The sequence below is a fragment of the Stegastes partitus genome, unplaced genomic scaffold (genome assembly GCF_000690725.1).
Source record: "Stegastes partitus isolate 25-593 unplaced genomic scaffold, Stegastes_partitus-1.0.2 Scaffold633, whole genome shotgun sequence".
Taxonomy (NCBI): Eukaryota; Metazoa; Chordata; class Actinopteri; family Pomacentridae; genus Stegastes; species Stegastes partitus.
The window spans coordinates 381,169-399,127 of NW_007578364.1; the positions used below are offsets into that span (position 1 = coordinate 381,169).

The 17,959-nt window shown below is 42.5% G+C and overlaps 1 protein-coding gene across 2 annotated transcripts; it reads right to left on the reverse strand.

Annotated features, from left to right (window-relative positions):
* Window positions 1-2,017: 2,017 nt before the first annotated feature.
* rfx7b (regulatory factor X7b) lies at window positions 2,018-17,373 on the reverse strand. 2 transcript variants are annotated; one of them, XM_008289735.1, is made up of 10 exons: window positions 16,983-17,373; window positions 14,067-14,100; window positions 11,887-11,972; window positions 11,407-11,445; window positions 11,194-11,316; window positions 10,969-11,085; window positions 9,676-9,760; window positions 9,376-9,583; window positions 8,479-8,774; window positions 2,018-8,390 (listed from the first exon to the last, which is right to left on the reverse strand). In XM_008289735.1, the coding sequence occupies exons 1-10, from the start codon at window positions 17,108-17,110 to the stop codon at window positions 4,950-4,952; spliced, it is 4,557 nt and encodes a 1,518-aa protein (XP_008287957.1). In that variant the 5' UTR covers window positions 17,111-17,373; the 3' UTR covers window positions 2,018-4,949. The 2 variants fall into 2 exon arrangements, with proteins under 2 accessions (XP_008287957.1, XP_008287959.1); XM_008289737.1 differs by lacking the exon at window positions 11,407-11,445.
* Between the last annotated feature and the right edge of the window lie 586 nt (window positions 17,374-17,959).

The following is a 17,959-nucleotide window of genomic DNA, read 5'->3' on the forward strand; positions in this document are numbered from 1 at the left end:
GCTGCACATGGCAGCACCTGGAAGTTGCTTGATGTGTTTTCTGATCTGCGTTCTTTATATAGCCTGTGTCTCCACTTTTATCTAAAACTGTCATTGTGTTTGTCCACATTGTAATTTTACAACTGCCATTTCTGCCTACTCTGCATATAAGACATCAGCTGTATTGTACATATATTTGTTTTTGTCTTGGTAGAGTTTATGTGTATCTGGACTGAGGATCTGACAGAGGGAGAACAGAGCAAGAACTGAACTGAGTTTCTTTTAGATTTTGCAGAGGCCTACCATATAAAGCTGAAGTGCATGCCATACATTAAGCTCTGATCTGTTGGCTACTAACTGATCAGTAATCATTTAATGTTGCAAAGTAGCTTGGTAAGATCTTCTTCTCTGTACATCAAATGTTTTGGATGACAAAATAAGGTGAACAAGGGAATTATAAGCCACCAGCCGGTAATCAGGTCGCACTGAACGGCATCTGCTCCTAACACAGAACCTTGTAATTATGAAGAGATATTGATGGCTGCAAGTCAGCTGCTTAATGAATTCTGATATTGATCCGGCGACCGTGCCTTTTGACAATGACCCTCCCGTCTCCCAGCCCCTCATTCAATAGCACTACAATGGGCTCCAGCTGTGAGATCCGCCATGCTGTATCAGCAAAACACCCATCCACTGGCACAGGTAAACAAAGTAATCACACTCAGACTGGGAACTGACGTGCCTCACAACACGCACGATGCTCAAACACTGGGTTGTATCTATGGACGGTTGTGCAATGATTGTAAGGGATTACTGCTACAAACATGCAGCTCCTCACTTCAATATTCAATCAAATGAGGAGAGCAGAGTGTAATTATGTATTGATTAGAGCTAACTATTGATTTAATCATCTAAAGCCTTATAGTTATAACTCAAGGCTCAAAACCAGTTGACAGGTTAATAGCATCTGGTAACATGTTTACTCAGTAGTTTAGATTAGGAGATTATTTCATTAAAGATTCTAAATTTAGAATCATTAATAAATTTAGTACTTGAAATTTAGGGAAAACAATAATCTACTGCCATTTAGTTAATGACTATTTCTTTATGAGGGAACATTAGTAGTTTATAAACAATGGATGGGTATTAATCAGTTTACAGTTACTGTGTGCAAACAAGTTATCGGCCTGTCTTAGTGCAAAGCAATAAAAAAAAAAAAAAACGTAACCCCTTGGAATAAAAAAAAATGTTTTATTCATTCTCTCAAAACTCCAAGTGATGATTTTAGTTATAATAATGGGATGCAGCTATCTCTGCCAGTGGCTACGTTGAACAAACGATGAGTTATCTGTGTTGCTGCCTCACTTTACCTCCGATCTAGATTCTTTGGCTATCGATATGCTGCACATAAACAAGAAACGCAATCTATTTTCTTTCCCTTTTGAAATCTGTCGACTCATGTTGCCAAATGTTGTGTTGTGTAGGTTGAGGTAACCACTGGGCTCCACATGGCTAAAGGTCAGGCTGTTGGGCCACGATCAATAGGGTTAAGGTCATTAACATGTTATGAATATCACGAGGCCCTGGGAAAGCAGAGCAGAGGACCACAGGTCTGGGCTCTGATTGGCTGGAGGGTTTCTGTAGGAGAGGCCACCCCCTTCTGACCTCGGAGGTCATTTGAAGAGCTGGTGACCTCTAACCTCCTGGCAAGAGGGTGATGGAAAGGTTTTGAGTTTGCATAAACTTGACTGCTAAAATATCAAAAGCGGGTAGTGTTTGACCAAAAGCAAATAAGCATCAGCATTAGCATATCTGGAGAAATCAATAAACACTGTCACGTCATCAGCTGGAGACAGTCCAATCAATGCTTTGTTTTTGTCCTGCAGGGTTTGTATTGGGAGACAGATCCTAGGTTTCTCCCTTAAAATGAAACTACATCTAATACAAAAATTGTTTAGCAAATAAAACAACAAATTTCAATGTTAATACCTTGTGTAACTACACTGAAACTACAATAACTACAAAGTCCTGCCATTTATACTTTCTCAGGCTGTGAAGCACTCTTTTTTTATTCACTGCAATAAAATACAAAACCATCACCACTTAAACACGCAGGAACATTCTTTAAAAAAGTTTATTGGCTTTTAAAACCACTTTAAAAATCTCACCAGTGAGTACTTTCCATTGAAAAAAGAAACAACGCGTTTGCAATATTAACAAGCTACTGTACATTAAGCAGAACACCAGACAACACCACAGAGGAGGGTTTTTTTTTTTTTTTCTACTGGTAGAAATGGACAAGATAGTCAAACAGAGTTGGGTCTGGGTCAGTCAAAGGTAAAGAATCAGAGTCACTGCTTGATGGAGCTTCTGTACTCATAAAGAGGTGCGTTTCCTTCATTCAAATTCAAATATCAGTGCCATATTGTTAAAGAAAAAATTAAGAGAAAATGTTAAAATTTCTTCACAAATGCATTTTGCAAAATAAGAATATGTAAAATCGTCAGAAAACAGTCATCAACATAACATATAGAACAACATTAACTTAGTAAACAGCACACAATGAAAGTAATGTAACTCATGAAACTAGCACTGCCAGTCTGGTTAACAGAACCTGCCCAAATCACAGAAGACAGTGGTTACCAAGAATACAAAGTACAACAGAAGTCATCACACATGCGTGCGTACAATCATTTATCAACATAATGAGCATGTAGGTTTTAAAAGGTTATTTAACTTTTTTCCCTCAATGCTTTATATTCTCATGTATGAGAATGAGTAAGAAATGTGTATCTCACTGAGATTAATGCACATTTTGCTACAAGACAATTAGTCATTTTCTGACAATTCACTTAATTTCCTTACTCATCTTGTCATAAAAAATATTTTTTTTCTTTTTCTTTTTTTAACGGGCATCCATCATTACATTTGTCCATAAAGATGTGGCAAAGCCGTGTGTCATAAAAATTTAGTGCAATAACGTGAACCTCCAAAGTTTGTTGAAACATGAGTAATCGTTTTTTTTTCCAGTGTCTGCTGAAAGACTTTGAGCACAATGTCTGTCACAGAGATGTTTGCAACCAGCTAACAGTATCACAACTTTTTTTCTCAATATACCATGCTATTGATCCTGCTCAAAGCACACATCACTTCTGCAACTGCAGAGACCTATTATCTTTGAATAGAAAAAAATAAAATAAAATCAGCAAGCGAGACCAGACAGCATTACTTTTACGACACATTGAGCCAGAAATGTAACACACAACATACAGTATCTTGCCGACTATAAATCTGTTAAGCTTTTTTTCTTTTAAATGGCACATACTTAGCTAGAATAATGGCCATAATATAGTGTCTTGATACATCAAATCTCTATGTATCTATCCTATTTACAGATGGAGCTTAAACATGACTTGTACAACATTGACAATAGCCAAAAACTCAAGCAAGCATCCTACTGTATCACATAGCCTACCTGGCTAGCAGTGATGGTTTCAACATGCTTTCAGGTCCATGGTTACCTATAAAACATAGGACAGTGACCATTTCACAAATTTACATACTGTACATAAGATTTATGCAACTTAATCCTTTTCCTCAAATGCAATAGAACTCTTTTATATCTCTGAGGCTGCCCGCTTCCCGTTGTTGGTGATGTTTCCTAGGAGTGTTTCTATGTGTAATAATCTCTTATGATTTTCAAACAGATCATCTTTGGTATGGAAATAAGGCCGGATCTCCCAAACATAATAATAATTCAATTTCCTCTTGATCTCAAGATGACGTCAAAACCTACATGTCAGCCTCTCGTTTTGCTTGTACCTTAGCCTTCTCCATACCATTGATATTCTTATCTGAGCTGGGAGTATAGCATGCCAAAAAAAATGATCTCATGACTGAAAGTGTGCCTGCCATGGTTTTTTCATGAAATGACAGCATATCAAATTCCTCCAAATCCATTGATGATAAGGGCACACACAGTGTAGTCGTTAGCCTATACAATACGCATCTATATCGTAACACTGCGAAACAAAAACAGAATAAGAAAGAGTACTGAAAATATCAGAGTAACAGCTGCCTTGATATGGTGAAGCTCTGGATGGTTCCGAAGATATCTTAACATTATACTATGTACAGTCTCTCTAAAGATGGCGTAAGGCCTTGGACTTCGGGAATAAGGCAGCCAGTTGTTGATTCCTCTCAATGTATAGTCCACAAAGTGGCCTGAATCCGCATCTTCTCCCTACTGATTCATCTACTCCCTTTATAAGATATTAAACAGTACAAGAAGTATAGGCTTTAAGAAAATTTCACTCTTGGACAATGCTCAGATGTGAATCAGTTTTCCACTGATTTGGTATATGATAAAGTATAAAGATAATGTCATAAATTCAGCACCTGGCAGCTTAAGATGCTACCCTTTTTAATATTCAGATATGGCAGGCAAATGTACTACAACTATTATGTGCATATACTACAATACCAATATTGTCTCCATTTGGTTGAACTTGAACTGCACACATTGAAAATAGTATACAACAGCATACGTTTTTGGTGAAGTCTTTTGTGCCAAATTTCCTACCCACCTCACTTTCCGGAATTGTTCATGAAACAGAAATATTGCGTCATTGAAGCTTACCCTTCTCCTAATGTTCATAGCATACAGATCTGCTCTTTGTAAGTGCATGCTGCCACCGAGTACTCACACTTTTTTTTACTTGAAATGCTAACATTTCCGATTTCAGATGAGGGAAAAAAGTGGTTAAATACTGAAACTCTGGGTGACAAATGAAAAAGGAGGGAAGTAATTAAACGTCAGTAGGAGAGATTTTCTGGTAAGCCTGGCACTTTTAACAGAACAAATGGCAAAGTCCAGACAAATCCCAACAAACTAGTTTAAAAACAGGTATACTACATCTGCACCAAACCAAACAACAGAGAACAGAAATCATACAGAAGAAAAGATAACATTAGCCCAGCATCTCTACTGTAGTAGGCTGGTCTTTGCTTTCTAGCCAGTCAAAACCAGAGTTCACAGTATCACTGCATATCTGCTGAAAAAGCGGGTCGTTCTTCAGTTCTTCCAGTGTTGAGTCTTCATATTGTTCCTGCTGCTGATTAGGATCGAACAGCAAGTTGGTGTCCAACGTGTTAAGGTCAGTGATGCTACTGGACAGATCTGAGGTCAGTCTGATGTCATTTGAGAAGTCGGATGCCACGGCATTGAGCTCCGAAGCTACCTGACCCACCAACTGGGAGCTGGGGTTGAGGCCATCATCCCCCAACAAGTCCTTGACAGTGTTGTTGAAATCCAGCTGTTGTTGTTCATCCTCCACCTCCTGCTGCTGTGTGCTCTGGAGGAGAAGCTGTGGTTGCGTCTGCACAGGATTCTCCTGGAGCTGCTGCTGCTGCTGCTGCTGTTGCTGCTGCTGCTGCTGCTGGTCTTGCTCACCAGGGCCCGCTTGTGCTTGGCTGTCCCCAGTAGTGAAAGTCACCTGTTCCCCACTGCCAGTGGTGAGGTAGCCATGCTGCTGGAGCTCAAAGGCAGCAGGACTGGAGCTGACAGGCAGCTGAGTCTGGTGAGCAGTTCCTCCAGCAAAGCCAGGAGTGGTCTCCAGGATCTGCGTGAGGTTCATACGGGCCGTGTAGTTAGACGGGAGGTTGTTTATGCCCAGACCGCGAACCGAGTCATCCCCATCGGCTTCCATCTTGCTCAGAAGAACATTGGTGATTTTGGCGGCGTTGCTCGGACCCTGCACAGGCAGCATCTCACTCTGCATCATGATGTTCAGAGGTACAGACTGGCTACGCTGGACCATGCTGTGGACAGAGCTGACAGTCTGGGTGTTGGACAGGATGCTGAGCACCTCGGAGGTGATGGGAGAGTTGAAGGGTGAAACTACAGCTCGAGTTGTTGTGGTGGTGCTCGTGGTGGTGGTAGGAGGGCCGGTGTTCCCACTGAAGTTCCTCTGGCGCACTGCAGGGCTAACACTGCGGCAACGGAAAGTACTGGATGTAGATGAGGTTGAGGCCTTGTTGTCCAATGGTGCAGGCACAGCAAAACTCTCCTGTTTAGTAGGAGTAGTTACACCTGTGGCCAGCTGCTGTTGTTGGGGTTGTTGTTGTTGTTGTTGCTGCTGCTGCTGCTGCTGCTGTTGCTGTGGCTGCTGCGGCTGCTGCTGCACTGGAGAAATGGGGGTCAAACGGCCAAAGTGTGCAGCATCTTGTCTGGACTGAGGCTGAAATGACTGACCAGGAATTGCAAACGCATGCGGCTTACGAAACTGATCGTCTACCAGGTCTTGGTAGCTGGGCAGAATGCCAATGCTATGGTTGGACAACGGACCTGCAGAGTTGCTGTTGTAGCGGTTGTTGATCCACTCCAGTTTGGCCTTGTCAGGGTGTGTTGCCATGGGCCGCTGCATGGGCTTGACGGGGCTGCTGGAGACAATACTGGCGTCATGATAACCTGTGATGCTCGAGTTAATGGGAGTGAAAGCGAAAGGGTTCCTGCACTCCACCGGACTCGGGGGGACGCTGCTGCTGCAGTTTGACAGGGGTGTGCTGATGGGAGTGTGGCGACCCATGGCTCCGTCCACTGGGGTGATGGGAGCCATGCGGGAGCAGGGGCTCTCTCTCGTCAGGCTGTGTGCAAGCGTCATTTCAGAGGTGGGTGTGGGCGTTGGGGTCGGCGTTGGTGTTGGAGTGGGAGTTTGTACTGGAGTGGTACTGCTGTGGGCAGAATGGTAGAAGGTAGTACTGGCCTGGTGAGCACCGAGGATAGAGCCTTGGCTGCTGGCTGACTGACCCTGCAGGGACACGTCAACACAGTTACCAAACAGACCCTTCAGCTTCATCTGCTCCTCCATCTGGACTAGCTCCTCAACGATGCTGTCCTGGGTCATGTCATCATCATTGAAGGGGAAATAGTCCATGTTGGGCTGAGAACCTGCAAAGTCCACCATCTCCTGTGTGAGGGTGAGCTGGCCCGAGGCCTCGGTGGGTTGAGCGATAATGGAAAGTTGGTCATTAGGGGCTTGTTTGTGTTCTGCTGGTATCTGCTGGGCAAACGCCTGCTTTCGGAGCTCGTCAAGCTGTCCCTCCTCCCATATTGTGCTCTTTAAGTCACTCATCACAGAGGCTTCGTGTGGTCCTGAGTTGGCTGGTATGGCACGGGGGTCCCCGGTAATCTGCTGTAGCAACGCCTGATCAGTCGTGCTGTTTCCAGCCGCTCCGGTGCTGGTATCAGGGCTGAGAGAATGGTCTTCATGTTTCACCACCATGTCCTGGGGTTTAACAACAGTCTGGGTGCCCTCAGTGTGTGTGATGGGTGAGTCGGAGAGTGCAAGGATCTGTGTGGGCCCTATAGAGGTGTGTTTCACAGTCACTTTGCAGGGGGCACTCTCTGGTCTGGCAGGGGTTCCTGGTCTGGGGATCCTCTTCACTGCAGCACTGACTCCAGGTTTGGGATTGTCAACCACAGCCAACGGCTGCTGGGAGATAAACACCCGCTTCACAGGAATCACATGGGACTCCCCGCCTGTGCGCTTCCTGGGGCTCTTGGAATCTGAGCAGGGATCCTTCGATGTTGGGTTAACAGCAGTGGAGCCATTAGATGATGTGTTGCCATTGGAGTTCTGATTATCAACAGTCAAGTACAAAGTACTGTCATGGCAGTTACTGTTATTGCTGTCCTGAGTCCCAGCTACAGCTACAGCAGTGGGAGGGGATGTGGGGTCACTTTTTATCCTTCCACCTTTTTCTTGTCCTGGAGAACACTTAACCAGGAAGCTTGGCTCACTGGCAGCCCTGAACTTAGCCACTCTGTCCTCTTTGGCTCCAACAGCAGTTTTCTCTGTGCCAGACGTGGGGTTACTGTCATTACCAGCTTCAGACACCATTTTGGTGTCAGTGCAGAGGGTCAGGGTAGATGCTGGAACACTGGGTCTTACTGCAGGAGACTGAGGGGCAGCTGAACTTCCACCGTGTGAGTGCTGGGAATCGTCCAAAATAGCTGTGGTGCTCACACCAGCCGAGGCCGGTCGCACAGTCGTGGTGCTGCTGTTACTAGTGCTGCTGGGAGCCAGAGCGATGGCCGTCATCTTCACCACATTGACTGAGCTGACGTGGGGAGTGGGCATCACAGTTTTGATGGGGCTGTTGGTGATGAGGAGCGTTGGAGGTGAACGTAGCGTGATGGCACTGGTGGCAGAGGGCTTAGGCAGGATTTGGGCGTACCTTGTACCGTGTCTTGCCAGCCGGTCACCTACAGGACTAGCTGAGATATTCTGGGGAGTTTTGGGGGACTGTTTAAGAGACTGAGTGACCACTTGAAAGTTCACAGGCAACACTTTTCCTTCAGCCGTCCCTACAGGGCTGGGAGAGGTCATCAACTGCCTGCTTCTCTGTACCTGGGAGGACAACGACAACAAAAGACAACATTTAGGCACACTTATCACCAAACTAAACTGAATTAGTGGGAAAAACCGAACCACATACCGTGACTGGGCTCGGGACAGCTGCTACTACGATGCCTATGGTGGGCTGAGGGGAGAGCAGAGCAGGGCTGCCACAGGGGATTGTGGGGCCGGGGGTACTGGCTTCCGTTCTCTTGACCTGGGACTCACTAGGCAGGGGTGAGTGGAGCTTCTGCTCCTGCTGCTTCTTCTGGATCTTGCGTTGCAGCTGCTGCTTTGCATCGACGGGGGGAGAGGCGAGGGTCTTCACCTGGGGTTGGAATGAGTTTGCCTCAGCTGTGGGCACAAATGCAGAGGCTGGAGTTGGCGTCTTCATTCCTGCAAAGACATACAAAAAAAATCTGGATTATGATTTTTAAAGTGCATAGTGTCAGTTAAAGGAAAGAGGAGTGGAAGGTTGGTTGTGATCAGGGCCTGTCAAGTGACAAGAACGGGACCATGCTCACAATAGTCTCACAATAAACCATTTTCTACGACAAGGTTAATATGAGAAACAATTTACAAACAGCTGAATTAATCACATTACATTTTGTCTGTGTAGATTCTCAGGTATTCAGCTCATAGCAGCTTCAGTAAAAAGCAACTGGACATCTCCTTTTCACAAGACAGATGAGAGGTGAAATGCCTGCAAAAACCTAAGACAGAAGTGCGGTTGCTTTTTACTGAAGCTCCTTGGATTTATTATGTTTTTGCACAGACAGCTGACGATACATGCAATCAATGTTTTTGGAGACGAGCCTGTTTTGTGAAATTTGAAGGCAGCAACTTAATCTGCTGCATAATTATTATTTTTTTTGCAATCTGTGCATGAAGATGACCGAGTACTGCAGAACTTGCGTTTTTGTTTTCAAATGTGTGAGTGACAATCATTTGTGAAACACGACGCTGGCAACATTTTCCTCTACAAGTGTGCCTTTACCTGTAGGTGTTCCAGTCATAACAGTGAGCGCAGCCATGGACTTAGTACCAATGTAGTGGCTATTAAGCAGGAAGCGAGCCAGGTCCTCCACGTTGTCAAACTGACGACTCAGGACCTTTTGAGCCCACTCACACACCAGTCCGCAGGCTGCAGATCTCATTTCATCCTCAGCGCTCGGAGACTGGCCTGTCGGCTCCATCAGCTCACACTGTTCAGACAGAACAACGCAGCAGGTGGATGAGCGTCGGACAAGTTTAGAAATCTAAGTTGCTGCTTCAGATGTTTTGCAGTGTAACTTACCCCATCGCCAGATTTCTGCAGATCCAGGTTGGGTAAAGATGGCATGTGAACAAAAGCTTTCTTCCTCAACCCGCTATAACAGTATGTGCGAAGGAGTTAAGGTTTCTAGGCCATACTGAGTCAGGAGACGGTTCTAACATGCTGATGCTGACCTCACACAAACTCTGGTTGAGTCTTTTTTTTCTGAAATTCTGTTTCTAATCTGTTCTATGCTCATCTTTACATCAACAGAGAAGTTAGCTGCCTTGAGAATCTGCCAGAAACAGACATTTCACGAGCGACCTTGATAGCTAAGTGGTTACGGCAGCATATACCACATGGGTGTTGATTCCTTCAGGAGTGAGTCCCCAGTTCAATTCCTAGCAGGTCAAACCCTTACAGCATGTCATCCCCCTGCTCTACTTCCCCATTTTTACTGTCTCTATCCACTGTCATTATCTAATAAAGGCAAAATGCCAAAAAAAATAATCCTTCAAAAAATAGAGACTCCAAAGCCAGATATCAGCCTTTCAGCTCAGAGCCAAGGATTCCCTGCTACTGGCTTTTTAAATATGCCAGCAACAACTTTGGGCAGAAGTAAATTACAAATTTTCAAAGACTACAGAACATTTGTGTTTAGGGCACTGACAAAACTGACAACTACTAAGGAAAACGAGCATGTGCAGTAGTATTTATAGTGGCTTTTCCTCCGAAATTGCAAGTTCTTTAGAAAACCTCCAAAAAAAATACAAACACTCTGAGCATTTTTGGGATAAATCTTCTACTTACTAAACTTGCATTAACAATAAACAGTTTGGGGCATCTTCTATCCAACTTGCACATCCACTCACACTGTCAGCAACACAATTGAAGATGGAAGATGCAGCTGTAGATGATTGACGACTCCAGAAAGTCAGCTAACAGTCTATAAATAACTAAGAAATCATCGCTGGCCATCAGTAGTCAGAAGTTTTACATGGTTTCTGATCTTAATGGTGGAATTTAATTTCATAAGCAGCTGGCAAAGGTGAGAGTTGCTGAATGTAAATTGAAGGTTCAAAGTCTGAATTTAAAAGCAAACATGCAAACAAGTCATAGCAATAAACCTGCTAATAATCCTGCACTGTTTTATCATGTATTTTATGACTAATCTGTTGAAGGATCTCAAATCAAAACCCAGCAAAAACTTCCCGATCTGCCTGCTAAGATCAGCAAACCCACTGCACGGATGCAACCACGATGTTCACGGACAAACAAAAGCATCAGAACACGCAACATGACTCTGCTGACAGGTTCACCAGAACTTAAGGATATTTGGATTTGCCCCTCATGCCCAGTCGACGTGCCTTCATGTTAGGAAAGACATTCTTCATGATCTTTCCAAAGTCTGCTGCACTCAGTGGATTGTAGCCGAGATTGTCACAATAGCTCCTGCAAGAGACGACGTTCACAACATGAGATTAAAAGGTGAGACAAAGTGTGTATTAGCAGATCACTACCTCCCCTCCCTCCGACCCCACATCGAGGACACACACTCACTTGTATTCATCATACACCTCTTGCTTTGGGAGGGAAGTCTCTGGGTGCTCTTCTAGGTGATTGCGTATCCAGTTGAATGCATACATCTGTTGAGTACGGCTTGACGACATGGAACTCTGATCACTGAAATTAGTGCAGAAGAGAAATAAATGTGGTGACTCAGTGCTCGTGACTGTTGTGCATCATTTCTTGTTAATACAGAAACTTTAATACCATAATCCAGGAGTGGAGGACCCCCTCTCATTCTCAGTCCAAATGGGCAGAATTTGAGGGTTGGGGTGATGAATAGATATGGGGAAACAAATGAAACACAGACAGCTAGGTATAGCAAAAATCTACATATTTCAGTGGTTTGCTTCATATTGATAATCAATCATACAGCTGGAAAAATGACTCACAAATTTGTACTAAGAAAAAACTCAACAACTCCAATAAAAGTGCCACAAAGCAAAAAAAAAAATAGACCCTCAATTCAATTTCACTTTAGGGGCTGGAAGGCTAACCTGTGTCTGTGTAGCAGCCAGTGGATTGTGAGTTTAAATTTTTTTTGATTTATTTTTTTTTTGACAAGCAATGAGATAGCGCCAATAATGTAATGAGAGCCACAACAAAGCGTGTGTGTGCGAGACAGAAAAAAAAAAGGGCCCAAGAGCAAAGTGGAAAACGTGCGTCAAGTGTGTGTCTGTGACTTACCTTTTATCATTGCCACTGCTGGGACCAGAAGGCAACTTAAGGTAGAGGTAGAGTTTTTCGATGTCTGTAAACTTCTCAACATCTTGCTGTAAAGGTTAAAAAAAGAAAGAAAAAGGAAAAAAAACAGTGAAAAAAACCTACTCAAACAGAAATCTATAAATGTGTGCTTCATAGGTTTTGAATAAAAGATGAAAACAGGAGTTAAAACAATTGAAAAAGCTGTGTTCAGACTGATATCATTTTGCACCAAAATAAAAAAAAAAGGTCTATCTTGGTGAGTATATAGCACCAAGTTTAAGTGCGACACAGTTGGGCTGAGCGATTTATGCTGACAGATATTGTGATTTTATTTTCGATAGAATTTTTTGCAGTTTCAGTTCAATATTCATTGTGTAATAGATTTAAAACGTGTTCACTCGTGAAATAGTATTATGTGTCGCACAAGGAGGACACCATGAATCTGGAAGCCCATTGGCACAACAGTTTCAACTCCGGGTCAGACAAGCTGCGTAGCAAATATTCTGCAAATTTGCTAATTGCATTGTTTAAAGGTGCGACGTGGAGTTGGTTAATTGCTCGTTCCTCCTACTCAGATACGGCAGCTGCTCGCAACCATCTCAGAGCTGATCTCACCTTAACTGCTTTCCACTTGGTTTCTAAGAACGGACTCATCTCACCTCTTCCTTTTCTATTTGCCTCTTTGTTGCTAAGGGAACCGATGCTTAAATGAATGAGGTGAGAGCTGCCAGCCAATAAGCAGTGAATGAAAATGCTATTTACTACACTCCATCGCTACAAGCGCTGAATGAATTACCTGTCTGAGTCCTGCTCTGCTGACGCTGTGGTTGGAACTTCAATTTTTTTTTGTCTTCGCACCATCTGCTTAAAATTTCCTCTTGAATTTTCTAAGATGACCTTTACACCTGTTCTCAGAATTTCGTTTTCATTTACAAATTCACATGCGTCAGTTATGGAACCCGCCCGCGTTTCAAAACAACAGCCTAACAATTAAATCCTAGTGTCTAAGGGCATTACATTGCACCATTCAGTGGAATCTGAACTAATCCTGCACTTGTCTTATCCACAAATTCTCAGGAAAAACAATGCTAAGTACAGATCAAAATATTTTTCTCCTGGGAAACAAATTCTATTTATTTTTTTTACTTCATTATTTTGGTTGGGCAATAAATTATATAATGTATTCTTTAAAAACACCAAAATGCTGTTTATACCAAGCTGATATCTTCGATTGTTTTAGTCTCAACATTACTTTAATGTTGATTTACAGGATTTTTGCACCTATGTGGGAAAAGATCTTGGTTTGGAAGTCAGTTTATTTGCTTCAGCTCGATGAGTTGTGTGCAACAATGAGTAAGCATCAGAGGAGCCAAACACTGGACGAAAAAGGAAGTTAAGCTGCCAGAACTGCCAAACACTAGACAGACTTGTTGAAATTAAAATACAGACTCTGTTTTTTATCCCGTTCTTTTTTTTTTTTTTGAAGACAAAAAATAGACGAGGCTTTATCGCGCTGCTTTGATGTCGCTGACATGGCTTTCGCTGCTGAAAACAGCTGTGAGACAGCGTGACACACTTCTTGCTCGGATAAATCGACAACAAAATGTGCACAAGCAGAGAGCTTGTACGGAAATAAAAAGCAGAAATGCACTTATGTGTCTGATATAACTGGAAGTAATTAGACCTGAATTAACTCAGTAACATGCATATATTTATGTACGTATCAGGCAAAGATAAACAGCTCACATGCTGCACATTTTTAAATTTGCACTTTTATTCCTTCCTATGCATAACGTAAAAACTGGATTTATGGATAATTACATTTATACTATACTGTCGCTATTATTTTAAAAAACTTCAACATAGTAGAAATGTTAGTGCTAATACAAAAAGATACTAATGCTCCTATGTAATTATTAAATAAATGTAAGTATTGAGGTTTTAGTTTGTTGGTATACATTGTAGGAAACTCATCAGACTGTCAGCATACATTAACTATTAGACATACATTTATCATTAATATAGTATTTCTTCACAAAAGCTAAGCTGCACAAATGTTCTCAAGACTTCTATGTGACTCTCTGACAGTAAGGGAGTGGCACCATGTTAGGTAACAAACAGGCTTAGCACTGACAAGTAGAGCAGTATTTGTGGATACTCACCAATATGCTGTCCACTTTTGATTGTACAGATTTGCTAGAATGAGAAAGAGAGCAAAAGCCAAAAAATGTGAATAAACACGACTTGCATTGGAAAAAAATCACATTTATACATTCAGCATTGTCTGAACATTTCAACACATTTATTATGTAGCTGCTATCACCGTTACCTTGTGTTTTTGAGGTGCTAAATATGACAAAAAAAACAAATTCTAAAAATAGATTCTTTTAATTAACAGTCATTCAGGCCAACACAGGGCTTTAAGAAAGTATTGTAAATGACGATTATATTGCCTCTCCACGTAACCAAGTGTGACTAACAGTGCAATTTGTCTCATCTTTATCTACTGAGACGGTATGACATCATGTATACTGGCTATGAAAAGTAATCAGATTACCTCATTCATTGCACCTAATTGTTTTACAATTTATTGACTGATGTACTTTGCAGATGTTAATCTACACTCAATAAACAGAATAAAAAGGTGAAAGTTTTTGCTAATTTATTTCAAATATGTAACTCTCTCTTACGTAAAAAAAAATGCAGCCCCTTATTCGGGACCTTGGCAGAAATCACAAATTTAGGTCATCTTTCTGTGAGACTTGTCTGAGAGCCATTTCAGCGGTATTCTTTGGGTCATATTTCAAACTAAAAGATCACTTATGTTCGCTCTGGAGCTGAAACTTTTAATATTTGGGTACATACATTCCTCTCTCACCTCTTACCAGTCTCCCTTTCCTTGCTACAGAAAGCAATCCCAATGCATGATGCTGCCACCCCCATGCTTTAGCACACCAACGGTGCTAAGCCAGGTGATGTTTACAGAGTTTCAAAGTCCTGAGAGTTCCAAACCTGGGTGGAGCCCACTGTGCTCCTGGGAGCATTCAAAGCTCTCTGCTCTTACCCACATGTATGATTTATTTGAACTATATGAATGGTGGGATTTAAATCGGGTCCAACCACTTCAATTTGCCAAAGGTTTCCTCATTAATTCTCTACTCCCTGTGAAACTCACTTTATCATTATTTTTAGGTCATCAGTGACAGATTTCATGGCGTACAGCTGGGATTTTATTTTTTTTTACACTGCAGCATATTGCATTCAGGAACAATTAGTAGAAAATACTGTACACACCACTGAGACCACTGATTTTGTTCCAGAGGCTGTTTTTCCTTGGCAGATATCTTGACTTGTAATATTGGCAAACTCACAGGTGTTAAAACTAAGGCTAAAGATGGCGTCTCTTGCTGTGACATGTCTACTAGGAAACAGATTGTTGGATGCTTTGCAGGCGGATGACGGTGCATACATTAACAAACTCGGAATTTTGACACAAATAACATCGTGGACTTCAAATTAGGGCTGCACAATATATCACTTCAGCATCGATGTGTGCAGTCAAAAACATGATGTTGAAACTGTTCTAGCTGCTGAAATGAAAACTAAAACATGTGAAGTCTGTCAAGTACACTGTAATTAATTTAAGGCTTCTTGGATACACCAAGTCTCATTTCTTAACTGTGTTCAGAACACATAGAATTTGTTGCCGTGCAGGCTTTGCCAATCATAATGAGTTAAGAACCTGAGAGAAACAATGAAAAGGAAGATTTGGTGGCAAAAATAAATGCAATATCTGGTGTAAGGACATATTTTAGCCACAAGAAAGATGAAGCTGACCAAAATCAGGCATTCAGTCGGCAGTATTGTGACCACATGAGGCAACACAACTAATTAGACCATTTAAATTAGCACCACAATGCCAGATCTGGATGCCACCCAAAACAAATAAACTACATTGGATGCCTTTGCCAGTGTTATAACATATGAGAGAGGTTCCAAATATTTACCTTTTTTAAAATTATTTTTGATTTCCTATAAATGCAGTTTCCTACAAAATCATCCCAATCAGTCGAGACTGATTATTTCTGTCCAAATACAGTTTTTTTTACACCATCCATGGAAAATTACAGTATTTTTTCATTTCACAATCATTGCAAAACAACAAAATGTCATTTAATTTCTAAATATTGTGCAGCCCTAATGCCCATATGTCCCTCCTGCTGTGATACTTCAATAAATGTCCAGCCTGTTGGTGGATATTTTGATGGTTTACAGGCAGATTATGGTGAACACATCGCAGAATTCAGACACACAGTGAACACACAGCACTACTTGATTAACAGGGAGCGACTGCAGACACAAGCCTGGCCATATCACAAACATAATCAAAGCAGGTGTATCAAAGGATGAATGGCAAAGGCTCTGAATATTTATGCAAATGAGAGATTTTCGTCTTATGAAATAAATCAGCAAAAACATCACTTTGTCTTCGTGTGTTTGTACATTGAACCACACTACTGGAAGGCATGCAAAAAGGTGCAACCCTGCAGCTTATACAGGATAAATATAAAAACATTTAGCTGATTTCAATAACAATGCAGTGCAAGGTGCAGGAGGATCAGGCTGGAAGTGAGTGAATAATTCCCAAAGCCACTGCAGATGCATGAACTAAATGAGAACGTGTGAGCCAGGCCTCTCATTAAGAGCATTAAATCAGCCTGTCTGCTTTGACACCTGTCATCCTGAGCATCAGCACCACCGGTGGATTTGGTGGCATCTACTAGAACATGGCCTCCTATGGCTCCATGCTAATGATCCCAGCTACAGCTGCTGGAAGGAGCCCGACGGTGTTATTGATGCACGAACCCGGAGCCGGACTCCGTCTCCGGCCTCGCTGTCGTCGTGCTCGGCTCGGATGTGTGCGCTCGGCTCGGCGGCACTCGTGTTATTTTCCGCCGCTTTGTGCAGCACACCGCCTCCCTGCCTGCCTGCCTCTCCACACTCAGATACGCTAATTACGAGGCTACGGCTAGCGAAAAGGACAGTGTGGCTGCTCGGCCACCGTTTCCCATCCTTACCAAATTGAATTCTTTATTTTGAACTGTAACGCGTTTGCCTCGGGCCCCTGGAGTCCTGGCACCAGCGCTGGAAGAGAGCCTAATCCCGAGGCAGGCTTCTGACCAGGTTGTTGTTGATCATCAGCCATCGCGATGGAGGGGTGGTGGGGGAGCTTTAACAAGTAGGCCTCATCCCCGGCTGTGCACTGCACCGGACCCACCGCTGCTGGAGCGGCTCAGTCAGCTAGGACAGCCCGCTGAATCCACCGCCGGCCATGGCTACAAACGCTGTGATCGGAGCCTCGCGAAACGCAAAACAAAACCAAAAAAATACAGCCGGGCATACAAAAGGCATTTCGCAGAGGTATCTCCGCTGCCGCAAATAGCACGCCTGCAGCAGCCAGCAGCAGCCACAGACGAGCTGCTGCGTCAAGGTGCACACGGGACGCAGCGGAGAGGCAGGAAGCGCGCCGCCAAAATAAAAGCCTCACATTTCACATAAGCGAGACAGTTAACGTTTATCCATAACATACTGGAGTTTCTTCCATATACAGTCTATGGTTTCTTCATATAGTCATAATTATGGTAGAAATCTTTATTTAGAGAGCGTTTTTTTAAAAAGTGCTAAAAGTGCGGCTTAAGACGATACAGATAAGTCATGAAATAATCAGAATTTAAAAGACACGTGAAAACACAACATTATGTATAAAAACCAACAGATTGTTTGTCCAAAGTTCAGAGGAAATGAAATAAAATCAGGAATAGCTCTGGAAGACCCAGCTACCCACATTTACATTATATTTGGAACAAACGCCCAGAAAACTGCAGGAACTCTTTTACATCATCTGAACACTTTTCTGTTTGTTTCATTAAATCATTTATATTTTAAGCTGTGCTGTGACTTTTTACTTTTCATTTTATCTTGTAATATTTTATTTCATTCATTTCTTTTAAATAATAATTTAATTATGTTTAAAAATATATTTTTATGTTGCTTT